Source organism: Pogona vitticeps, chromosome 3 (genome assembly GCF_051106095.1).
Source record: "Pogona vitticeps strain Pit_001003342236 chromosome 3, PviZW2.1, whole genome shotgun sequence".
NCBI lineage: Eukaryota > Metazoa > Chordata > Lepidosauria > Squamata > Agamidae > Pogona > Pogona vitticeps.
In genome coordinates this window covers 215,630,790-215,644,069 of record NC_135785.1, presented here as the reverse complement: position 1 = coordinate 215,644,069, position 13,280 = coordinate 215,630,790, and the positions used below count along the sequence as shown (strand labels likewise).

General features: G+C 37.1%; 1 protein-coding gene across 2 annotated transcripts in view; it reads left to right on the top strand.

Annotated features, from left to right (window-relative positions):
• The window catches only part of GBE1 (1,4-alpha-glucan branching enzyme 1), a 197,282-nt gene that overhangs the window by 116,724 nt on the left and 67,278 nt on the right, over positions 1-13,280 (top strand). For both annotated transcript variants that reach the window (XM_078388996.1, XM_078388995.1), the window contains exons 8-11: positions 7,553-7,668; positions 7,831-7,958; positions 10,255-10,353; positions 13,096-13,206. In XM_078388996.1, coding sequence (XP_078245122.1) covers positions 7,553-7,668; positions 7,831-7,958; positions 10,255-10,353; positions 13,096-13,206 — 454 coding nt within the window. The remainder of the gene's footprint in view (positions 1-7,552; positions 7,669-7,830; positions 7,959-10,254; positions 10,354-13,095; positions 13,207-13,280) is intronic.

Below are 13,280 nucleotides of genomic sequence, written 5' to 3'. Positions count from 1 at the left end.
AACCACTGGACTAGTGAATGTAACTGGGACCAGAAACTCTGATCAAGTTATTTATCTGTTAGATTATTTCCCCACCCAAGTTACAATAAATCTTGTTGCGTTTGATCATTGGTGTTGTGCTTTTATGGACTAAAGAATGGAAGAGGGAGGCCCCCAAGAATTGGACAAGGCTGGCAGGGTTCATGATGACAGAATAGGAGACTTCAAACCACAGATGTTGCTTTAGCTAGAAAAGTTTGCAATAACGTATAATTTCCATTGAAGGGATCCAGTTTTCTTTATTATCTACAATCAAACACAGCTGTGTACAGAGGTCTTTAAAATGTAGCTTCATAAACCCAAAATTATATGCTAACTAAGTTATATACTATGATATTTGTGAAGGACACTGAAGGTAATTGTTAGTTTTCCAAGATGTTTATTATGCTGTAAAACACATTAAGCGGTCACTCATAAGGACAGTATTACCTTTGATCTAATCCAACAAGACTAGTTTTCTGTCTCCAGGTAAACAGAGAAAGAAAATAAATTGGTGAACAAATCATCTTTCTGTGTTGACTTTCTTTGCATATATTGACCAACCAAGCCCTATTAGTCTTTTGAGAGGTAAAGCACTGTTATAACAGGTGTAAGCATACTGTAGAGTTGTGCGGATTTAAAAAAAAATCTCACCATCTTCCAGCTGAACAAATTAAATTTCAGAATGCAAGTATCCACAACTCTGAAATCTCTGGACTACTGTCTTAGAAGGCTATCCTTCTTCCTTTAATTAAATCTCAGGAGATCTGTATAGTATAGAAAATCTACATAGGAAATAGTTTGAGGGGAAATAATCCGGGGTGGATTTATTGCAGCAAGTTCTGTTGTTCAGTAATTTATATTAATATGTGCATAATACATACAGCATTGGAATAATTTTTATTTCTTTATTATTTTCTGATACCAGCTAAAATGTTTCAAGGTATAGCAGAAAAACAGGAAGTGTTTTCATTTTTGTCATAAAAGAAGTATTTCTGAAGGATAGGCGACTCTGGCTGGAACTTGCTGTTATGTGTCAGCATGTTGCTTCAGACTTACGGTGACCCTATGAATTAGTGACTTCCAAAAAAGTCCCATCATTACCAGCCCTGGTAAAATGGCTAGAACTAGAGATGGGTGAATCTGTCCATTCTGGTTTCACTCAATTTCTCAAACTGTCCCCCCCCCATTTTTAATTCAAAACTTCGGGGGGGGGTCTACATTTTTCCTAATATACTCTCTCTCTCTCTCTCTCTCTCTCTCTCTGTGTGTATACATATATCTGTTTCCCCCACAATATATTACATATTTTTGTAGATTATTTTCACTAATATACACACTTTAGTGGACACTTTCTCTCCCTGTATATGTTTTGTCATGTGTTTTTGACTGAAGAGCTGCATCACAAAATATGTTGTGGTATAATGCAAAAAAACCTGGTGTTTTCTGGAGCTGCTCTATTTCGTTGGCTGCCAGATGTGGAGATGATAAAATCTGTGATGCCACAACATTAGGCCACACGTCTTGCATCGCTAAATGGTCCTGAGGGTGGGAGGAGTGAATGATGAGGCACTGGTTGTCACTTTTTCTGTCAGCCATCTGTTGGCCATAACTTTTTAGTTCTGGCTTCATTCCCAAGTACTGCAGTCTTCTTTTCATCTTTCTCTCCTGCCAAGTGTCACTAGGCCTAGATTCCATGACAGGATGAAATAGAGTCCCTCTTTGGGGGCTGAACAGTATGTTTACTTGACATAGTAGGAAGCCTCGAGTCACTGTCACTGAGATGATTTGTAAACAGCGAAGCTGATGTAAGTATAAACATGGTTTGCATATACAGTATCTGATTCCCTTTCAGTGTGTGAATAGAGTTAAATAATTACTTTCAGATTCTAGACTGGAAGTTTGAGGGCTTCAGCTGTGACACCCAGATATTTACCAGTGCCAGTCACAATTGTGTATTTGCCTTCCATCACTTAATAAAAGTTCTAGACATGTGTCCATCTACAGTTAGCGTCAAAGCACAATGTTTTATCTTAACCTATTAGTAGTGGTAATGCTTGGTGACCTTCCTTTTCAACATTCCAACCTTCTTTATGACTTAATCCAGCATAAATCAGACCTTACTTTTTAAAATAAATGAATACAATTTAATGGTAATAGTTCTCTGTAGGCAAAATACCCTCATCAGAGGACATCACTGAATTGGAATTATAGATGTTTCTCACTGAGAGATTGGTTTCATTTCATTGCCATCATCCCTGAATAAATGAAGATCACTTTGCGTTTGTTAACAATATGTATGTGCCTGAGCCAATTTTGGCTTGTGCTTCAAATACTACATAAAATCCTCGCTCGCATGAATGGAAAACTTTTTGGCTAGACTGCTTTCTTATTCTGTTCACTTTCCTGTGTATCACTGAATCAATCTTAAATCATTATAAAGATACACCATTTCACCAAGTTGTTCAGAAGACTGTCTCCCAAGTCAATAGATCTTTTTAGCTTCCACTAAATGTATTTCATTTTTAATATCCACAAAAGAACAAAACCTCACTTGAAAAGCAGAGCCCTTCATTTATATTTGACAAGTGCCTGAACGACAGCGTTGGAATCCAAATTAGTATTGGGAGAGTTCCAGTTTTAGGGAGTAGAGAAATTAATGAATCAGGAATTAAACTAGAAATTAATGATTTTTGAAAAGACTTTATGTAGCCCCTCCCCCCTTTGACTCTGTTACTATTTGAAATACTATTTCCACTAACCTTTTAGATTTCATTTCTCTGACTGTTTAGAATATGCATGTAACTGGATTTACTAGATTTGCAGCTACTACATATTTGCTCCCAGGTGAGGTGAAAGAAAGTCAGTTTCATTTTGTATTAGAACTTTTTTCTAATGCTTCTTTTGTTTTCTTCACTGTTAGGTTAGAAAATAAATAGACTAGTAACCCTTTTAACAGATTTAGAAGAACTTTTGAGTCCCAGGATTTCACTAGTTTTTCTTAAAAGAAAGCCATTTTGAAAACCCTTTCTGTTTTTATTAAATATACAGTGGTGCCTCGCATAGCGACGTTAATCCGTTCCAGGATTAACGTCGCTATCCGGAAACATCGTTTTCCGAAACAAAAAAACCCCATGGAAATGCATTAAACTCCGTTTAATGCGTTCCTATTGGGGAAAAACTCACCGCTATGCAGGGAATCCTCCATCTGGCCGCCATTTTTGCTGCCCGGTAAGCGAGGAATCCGGGCCAAAACACAGGGGGCGGCCATTTTGCCAGCTTCCCTGCTCCAGCCCCTCCCCCTCCCCGTCTTACAGCTGATCCGCGGTGCCTCTTTGAAGCTTCCGCAGCAGCTAAATAGGCAGGGAAAATGCCCTGGGGAAGCCTCTGAAAGCCCCGCTTTGCCGGGGTGGGTGTGGGTGGGGGTGTGGCAGGGACAGGCCCGCCACCCCCTGTGCGCCCTCCGCGGCAAAGCGGGGCTTTCAGAGGTGCATTTTCACTGCTGAAAAAAGCCCCAGAAGGCTTCCGAAAGCGGCGCTTTGCCGGGGTGGGTGTGGGTGGGGGTGTGGTAGGGGCAGGTCCGCCACCACCCCGCCCCCCACCCCCGCCACCCCACCCCCCACGCCGCTTTCGAAGTCCTCTTTTCCAAGTGACACAAATGCCATGTGTGTAACTTTCTTAGCATATATCTCTCTGATTATACCTGTCCCTTTGCCCTTGCTGCTCCATCAGCATCACCGTGCCTGTAAAATATGCTCTTCAGTTTGTCTTTTAATACTTCTCTCTAGATTATGCATCTCAAATGTACAAATGTTGTCAGATATAAAACTACATTATCTTACAATGTACTGAGAAATAATGGCACTCCTTTACAATATAATTATAGTTTTTAAGTTAGTTTTGTAGTTAGATGGATGTAGCTGACTAAATAATGGAGAAAGAATATCAAATAGTTGAACCACTGGCTTGTACTGTACCTTGTCTGGTTGTATGAGAAACATTCAAATCTTGTTTTTAAAAAAGTAACTAAGAAACAACCATTTATTTATCTTTAAGAATTAGGAAAGTAATGAGTTGCTTTAAAATGTAGCTATACTGACAGCTAGCTATATTTTGGGGGCATTGGATTTACAGCTGTAACTAATACATTTTTAATTTTTTTCCAATTTCTGGACTTTTCTGTGAAGCTGGTGCTATATAAATTAGCAGTATTTTTAAGAGCTTTCTTGTGTTGGCCACATACTGCAATTGAATACAACAGTTTTTCCATTCCTTTTATTAATATTCAGTCTCTTGGGATTTCTGTTTTTTCCCTACCAGAAAGGAAGTGAAGGAAGTTAATATGTTCACTGACCTCAGATTAGTATTCCCAGAGCTTCACCCTCTCTAACTCAACATTTCTTATGATGTTCTTATCTGTGCTGCCTAAGATTAATTATGGCTTCCTCTAATTTAAGTACTTTAATAATGAAATAATTGTAATGCATTGGACATTTCATCTGAAATATAAGCCTCCTGCTTTCTTGCTAAACTGTAGCTGTGTAGATATAGTTCTGTGCTGCGAATAGCTGAAAGCTTGATTTAAAAAAATAAAACAAATTTATACAATTTTCTGAAATTCTCATTACAAAAACTGTTTGTTCTGAAGGTTATCTTGTCCCTCTAGTTCTCAAAAACGTGTGTGTCAAAAATATTTTGTGGATGAGAATATATATGTATGTATGAAGTGTCATTTTATTGTGGAGGAGGGTTACATGAGAGAAATTGAACTACTTACATCTCTAATGCCTGTACAATTAAACATTCTCTAATTTTAAGTAACATCCAGTGAGCTAAAACAGATGTTTGTTTTTTGCACTAGTGTTCACTGTTACATTATTGTTGCTGCTTTTATTTTAATATGCCCGTGTGATTATAGGCAGGTGAAGGTAGGAAGCAAGCAAGTCTTTGTTAGTCTTTTCTTATCTGCCACTTATTCCCTGCTCTCTCTAGGCTGCTGAAGCATAAGAATCCTTTTGGAGTTTTTAACATTGTAAATTGCAAAGTTATTCAAAGTTTTGGGATTTTTTTTTTTTTTGCTTTGCTTTACTTTTTTTTAAACTCAGAATGCTATAGCATGAGTAGCAGTGTAGCTGCTAAAATGTGTAACATGTTTCCTATTTATTTATTTGTTTGTTAGTTAGTTAGTTAGTTAGTTAGTTAGTTAGTTAGTTAGTTAGTTAGTTAGTTAGTTAGTTAGTTAGTTAGTTAGTTAGTTAGTTAGTTAGTTAGTTAGTTAGTTAGTTATATCCCACCCATCTAGTCAATAGACTACTCCGGGGGGCGTACAACATATAAAATAAAACAATTTAAAATATAACAGTGATATAAGACATCATAACCAAACTGATCCCAGATGGAAAAGGTGAAAAGAGTAAATCAGATAGTGGTTGGAGGGAAGGCCTGCCTAAACAGCCAGGTTTTCAATTGGCTTTTAAAGATACCCAGCGAAGGGGCCATGTTGATCTCTGGAGGTAGATTATTCCAAAGACGAGGAGCCACTGCCGAGAAGGCTCGGTTTCTTGTTTTTTCCTTCCGGGTCTCCCTTGGCATTAGGCTCCTCAGCCTTACCTCCTGGTTAGATCAATTGATATGGGTAGATTTTGGTGGGAGTAGGCACTCCGCCAAGTATCGAGGCCCTAGACCGTAAGCATTCTGCACCATTTGAAGTTTCTGCATCAACCTCAAAGGTAGCCCCACGTAGAGAGCATTACAGTAGTTTAATCTCGAGATTACAAGCACATCTACCAAAGTGGTAAGCACCCTAACATTAAGATAGGAATGTAGCTGGGCTATCCACCAAAGATGAAAATAGGTGGAGCAGACCACTGACACCACCTGAGTCTCCATGGTGAGCGCCGGGTCCAGGTGGATCCCCAAGCTGCATACTTCACTCTTCGTGGTAAGAGTCACCCTCCCCCAATGAGAGTTCCCCAGACCGCGGATGGTGGGGCCACTGACCCTCAGGACCTCCGTCTTGTCCGGATTCAGCCTCAGCCCATTTTCCTGCATCCATTGCAGTACAACCTCCAAGCAGCACTGAAGGCACAGAACGGCATCCACTGCAGTTGGTGAAAAGGAGATGTAGAGCTGGGTGTCATCAGCATACTGATGGCACGATGCGCCACACCCCCTGATAACCTCACCTAGCAGCCTCATATAGATATTAAACAACATTGGGGAAATAATTGAACCCTGAGGAACCCCACAATTGAGGCTCCATGGGGCCGATACCCTCTCCCCAAGCTGTATTCTTTGAGGACAGTCCTCCAGGAAGGATTGGAGCCAGGCAAACTAGCAATCTATTCCAACTATGGAGCCACTGCTGGAAGTTGGATAATCAAAAGCCAAGAAAGAATGGGAAGGCAAAAGCTATATTTTAAGACAACCCCGTGAAGTGTTTTTCCAGGTTGCAATAGAAGTACTTAATTTTAAAATGTTTTATGTCTACACTGACAAAGGACCTGCATGGTGTTCTATTTATTTTCTAAATCTATATAGCAATGTTGTCAGAGTTGTCATTTGAAAAAGGATATGATGTTTAATTGAAAAGGATATTGTTTAGTGTCAAATTAAGGACATTTACATTGGTTGTTGTTGTTTTTTTGAAGAATTTATTGAAATATGTGTTTGAAATGTGCCCTTAATATGTATCTAAATAGTGTCCAGGCATCTGCACTGTTTTCAGATAAATGTGCAAAAGAACCTGCACACCAAATCAGAGTTATCTGTGCTATTACAGGGTGATTGAGATGAGGCAAGGAGCTGCTCATCACAACTAGAGTAGATTAGTTCTACAACAGATCCAGTTGTATCCCATATGGTATCTGTTGGGTTAGAAAGATAGTCAACAATTTCAATAGAGGAAAGGAGAAGTCGAAACAGCCAGTGGACGGAGCTACTGGCACTAGTGGAGATTTTGTGTGACAGCTGTCAGCCAATAAAAATCTAAGAATTCTTCTGAACATTCCGCTAGAGTGCTATGTATGCGTAGTATATGTATTGCAACTGCTCAATCCACTATTTTGTGAAGCTGGAAATGTGCAGATAATGTCATGGACCTATGAAGGGAACAGACTGAAATGGCTCCTCAAGGGAACTCACCTGTTTGGATGTGGGCTGAGGGTTTCTGTACAATAATAATGACCATAGTTTCCTAACTAAGGTTGTTTCTTCTTTCACTGCTTAACCCTATTTGAAATGATAAAAGAATGTTAAGAATATTGAACTAGAACTTGGAAATAGGCTCAAGTCTTTGTTTAACCATGATACTCACTGGGTGATCTTTGGACATTCTCTTCCTCTCTAAACCTAATCTTAAAATGGGGTGTGGTAAGGGCCATGTATATAACTTTATTGAGGCAGGCTGTACTTGTAATAAATACCATTAGAAAAAGTTCTTACACCTCCATTAGAAAATAAATTAATGAGTGTGAGAACTATAGAAAATTTGATCAGACACCTTAATATTTAGGATATGTTCTTAATATTGCAGCTGGGAAGTCTTGCGGTTTCTTCTTTCTAATCTAAGATGGTGGGTAGAAGAATATAGCTTTGATGGCTTTCGATTTGATGGTGTATCATCTATGCTGTATCACCATCATGGTGTTGGTAAGTTCAGTCTGTTTATCAGTGATGCTTGTAATGTAATTTATGGATCTAGCTGCACAAAAGTTTCAAATTTTTTAATGGTTGCTTTCAAAATTCTGTACTAAGGTTTACAGAATCAACTTCCTACATTTATATATTTTTTAATTATCATTGTCTTGTTAGGTGAAGCCTTTAGTGGAGATTATAATGAATATTTTGGTATGCATGTAGATGAAGATGCTCTGGCATACCTAACAATGGCAAACTACATGATACATCTCTTGCATCCGGAATGTATAACAATAGCAGAGGTAATGGCTCAGAATACATGTTACGATAATTGCTTTTTGCTGTTCTCTTATTTGAAAGATGTTTTAACTTAAACAATAATCAATTACAATTACTTCTACTTATATATCCTTAAGCATGATCAAGCTCCTGTTAAACATTTTATTTTCAATCCAATTGATTTCAATTGGAGAATTAAATACGTGCTTAAATCTCAGTCATTTTAATCACTGAAACCTAAATACACTCTGGGCTGGATTGCTTACCTTGTTAGTAATTTTAATTTCTGCTCAAAAAAATAATCTAATTTACACTGCAGTCCTGTACTCATTTCCTGCACTCAGTGGAGCTTACTTGTGAGTATACATGTAAAACATTGTGCTTAGTAAACATTAATATATCACTCCAAATGTTTTTCTTTTAGTATACATGGTAACTACTAGCACTCTTCTAAGAAGTTAGTTCTGTAGTATAATTTAATAGAGTGAGATTTTTTCACAGATGAGATGATTAATTAAGAGAATATTGAGACTTAAAATGGAATGTGATTGTTAAAATTCTTTTGAGGATCATATTCTGTTTTAATACATGAACTTACTTGTAATATGCAGAAATTCTCCAGTTGTTTAAGGTGATGAAATCTTATATTTAATACTGCCAAAACTAATATATGTATCACTGAAAATTCTCGTCTCTGATAAATGATAAGCATTCTTTGGAGTGCTTATCATGAGTATTCTTTGGAATGCTTAAGTCTTTGTGCATGATTTATAAATGAAATTATGTAGTCAATAAGAAGTGCTTTTTTGAGGTTCAAATGAATGTTCTTGGCATGAAGAATTATTAAACTTCAAAGGACTAATCTTGAATGGAAAGATCACATATGTCATTTGCAGTTATTTCAAGCAAAGAATTATGGCTCGACTCTTGAACAATTTATGTCTCTTATTACTTACCATTGTGTTATTATTTTGCACACAACTTGCATGAATATACTTCTGGGAGTGGGTGCGGAAGGGGAATTACAGCCAGTCAGAAATACCTGGTAAGCATCCAAGCACCAAATATCTAAGTTGGGGAGGGTTTGTGCAGGAGCAACAACCTTAAAAGCAGAACATTATGCTACCATGTAAGTGTGGGATATAAGGATTTTACACTTATTCATAAAATAAGTAATGTGTATGTTGTAACATTTTGAAATACTCCTTTCAAAGCCGTAATGTGTATGTAGTAACATTTTGAAATACTCCTTTAAAAAGATACTAGCAAGATATCAATGACATCCAGTATTTAAAACAGAAGCTGATTGAATTAAGCAGTTATGGGGTGTATTAAATTTAGGATTATCTCATTGATTTTGTGTTCCATTTCAAAAGCAGTCCATCATCCAGTGAGCCACCAGATGGTTATCAGTATTCCTACCAATGAAACAAAACGAAACGAAGCTGGTTTGCATTACCTCATTTAAACTTTTTTAAAAGCAAGATGTTCCTTCAATTTATTCTACTTAAATTGAAAACTACTTCAACTTCAATACATCATTTTTTCTGTCTTGTGGGAGCTCCTATACGAAATGTGGAATTGATCCACATGCTCATGGTGGAAAGAAATAGGGCAGGAGAAACTATTGATATTCTAAATTACAAATGGCTAACATGAATTTGTGCTTGCATGTAATGATAGTGGAATGAGTGGCGCCACATGAGAGGAGCACGCTATTGTCTAGAGTAGGATCGATTTGTAGTCCTGTTCTGTAAGGACCTGTCTGATAAAATTAAGTAACAGAATATGCTTTTTAAAAATTCTGAATATTCTCTGGCTGAAGACATGTTCTTCCATTATTTTCCATGCCCACACAGGAGCAAAAAATGGGTTAGAGAAGTAATGCAGCTCTCATTGTTGCCTATGATCAGATTCTACTACTATTATACCAGTGTACGATTAATAGTGAGAAATGTAAATGACAGTGGAATAATATATTTTATTAAAAGTTCATGTTTCCTCTCATGCACGTACCATGTACAGTTTCATACACACTACAATTGTAAAGCTGAAGCGGTGTGTCGATTTTTTTTGTTTCATCTTCCCCATTTCCTCAAGATAGAAGTAATAGGAAACTCACAGTTGGAAACTTTCCCTCTTATAGAAATATTAGTTTGGTACATTTGTAATATTAGTAGGATTTTAAAGTTTTACAGTATTTGTAGTTGAGTATCCACATAGGGTTTTTTTTTCTCCTTTCCTCTCTCCAGAAAATCCTTTCCCCTTTCTCAATAAAATTTTCCTACCTGTCAAATAACTCTTCAATTATTCTTCAAGGAAGTGTCTGGGATGCCGGCTCTTTGCTGTCCAGTGACAGAAGGAGGAATAGGATTTGATTATCGGCTGGCCATGGCAATTCCTGACAAATGGATTCAGGTCAGAGGATGGTCACTTTCTCTTTCCTTTCTTTCCCTTTTCATAGTTAAATATTTGGAATGTTGCTGTTGTTTCGATAATTGCATTTTCACATGTTTTGCCTTGGCTTACTGGGAAGCCACAGTGCTGTGGCCACTATTCATCTTCTCTGGCTCCATTGTGCATACCAAAGAAAAGAGATGGAGTGGGGGATCCCCAGTTGCCCTAGAAGGTACTGCTTGGCTTTGTTTTGCAAAGGTCTATCCAACATATGACTAATTGTTTTGCAATAATATTTAATAGCTTAGTTTTCATTGTCATGGCTTTGTGAGTTGAATTTTTTATAATCCTTACAGCAAGCTTAACTCCTAACAAAATGAAGATTAAGAATGTATCTGTTATGCACATGCAGTAAGAAAAGTATTGTATGGCACACTAATTGTCTATTTCTAAATCTGGTGACTTAAGCACAGCTAGATGTACCTCCATGTTAGGCGTGCCAGTGTGGCACTATGGTGATTTTTTTTAAAAAAAGAAAGAAAACTCTGTAACTACTTTTCTCCCATTCTGTTTGAAACAATGGCATGCTAAGTAAATCCAGAACTTTTCTCTAAGAATGCAAATGCTATTCTACAGAGGAGAGAATCATAGGAACAGGGGCGAAATGGGCAGATATATCGAAGAATTGGTCTATCAGTTACATATTTATACAGTTGAAAACACATCTTCAACAATTGCAACATAAGATGACAGTAATAAAAGAAATAGTATGTTTCTTGAGTTAGCTACAGCTTTAAAGATTTGCAGACTAAAAGGTCTGCAGGGTCAACCTTTTCTGCTCTTTTAAGAATGTCCATTATTTTAAACCATAATTCATCCTTTCTGATTTCTCCCAAGACTCAAAATGCTTTCATAATGTAGCATAATTTCATTTCACCAGGTATTCCATGCAACTATTGTTCCACTAGAGAAGGTGCAACAGCTGGGAGAATCTGCAACCATTAATGGAACAATATGACAATTTATGTTTTTTCCACTACTGTTATGTTAAATATGACTTGACATTCCTAAATGTGCGTCTCCATCTCCCTTCACTCCTAGCCTGGCTCCTTTCCATTCCAAATCCATGTTCCTCCAGTTAGAGAACAGTAGAAAGGAAATTGGGGGATCAGTGGCAGAGGCAGTAGGAACTACTAATGCAGGAAGACTATTGTTCCTTTAGGGTGCCGTTTTATGTTGACTGACATACATGATATACCATATAAAACCTTCTGGCACGTAAACTGGTTATACATCTCTCTTACATCTGCTGAAGTGTACTTCAGTCTATGAACGATTGTACCAAACAAAACTTGCTAGTCTGTGAGGTGCATCAGTACTCATCAGCAACTTTATAGTGTAACACTTCTGGAAGTGAAAGGTTGGTTGGCTGCCCACCATTGCCCAAGGGACACCCTCGTGTGCTCACAATGCTTTGCCACTCTTCAAGGAGGCTCCTTCTGTTTCTCCTATATATTAAAGCAGAAGAAGCTAGGCTAAACTTATGGAGAACAAAAACAACGGACTTTACCAAATGGATGAATGATGAACATTGTCTCCCGCCAGGGCAAAACTGTAGCTGGACTATCTGGAAGAATAGACTTCAAAATGAAGTAGGAAGGTCAAAGGATAATCAAGTAAAATGGGGCTACCTAGATACTGGAGAAATCTGTGACTATGGAAAAATTCAATTAGTGCTGTACTTATGTGCATGAAATTTATGCCTTGACACATGTACAAAAGAAGATCTGGCAAATGACCAAGATAATGCTATTGAAGTAGCCTGTTTCTGGTCAAAAATAGTCTGATTATTTTAACATCTTAATTGGTTTTAATTTTACCTGTATTTCAAATAGGTCCATAATTTTAAACTGGACAACACTCTGATATGAATAAAGAGAGCCACAGTACTCTTTGTTACATATTTTACATCAATGTTTATAGATTAACATTGTTACACAAAAGGCTATGTGTATGTGTCTAGAAACAAATTCTATTCTATGTATACAGTTTTATTCTATTTCAGTTCCTTAGGTCATTTGAGGGTCATCATACCAAAATAAGATTCACTTGTGTACATGACACATGTGGTTAAGCAAATAAAAGTTTTTTTGTACATGTTACGTGTGCCGTGCAGTTTAGCAAAGTGGAAGTAAAGAAGTTTTGTATTTTCATTTTGCCATGGTCTAAGAACAGATTAGCCTGTTTTGATATTTAATTAATTTTTAACTTGATCCAAGCATTTCTGTGTGACATGCCAGACAGTAAAATCCCCAGTGAAACAGTACAGAAATAACTTCTCTTCTTTTAAGGTTCAATTAGAGCCAATACAATCATCAGAGGCTTATGCAGTATTCCATAACAAGAAACAGGAAGGTTTAATGGTGAAATTGCTACATTTAGTCAACCATTAAAATGATGGCAAATAGCCCTCACTGTTTTACAGAAGTACAGAGGAAATCAATTTAAATAGCATTGACATGCATAGTTATTAATCAGACGTTGGCAGATGTTTTGGCAGAAAAATAAAATATGGGGTTTAAAATGTAGAATATTATGGAGTTGAGACAAAAATCCCATTTTATAAATCCAAGAACATACTTTTCCCATTTCACATTTTCTGAAAGAATATGAATATTAGTTTTACAGTTGAGAAGGAAAAGCTTAGGGAGAAATGATGAAGTGTAACAGAGACAAAAATAATAATTCCTTTTAATCTTGCAGATAATTAAGGAGCTAAAGGATGAAGACTGGGACATGGGAAATATTGTGTTCACATTAACGAATAGACGATACGGAGAGAAATATATTGCATATGCAGAGAGTCATGACCAGGTACTATAACAAGCTTTAACATAAAATTGAAATGTTCAAATATTGTTGGATGAGTGGGTGCATATTTTGAATAC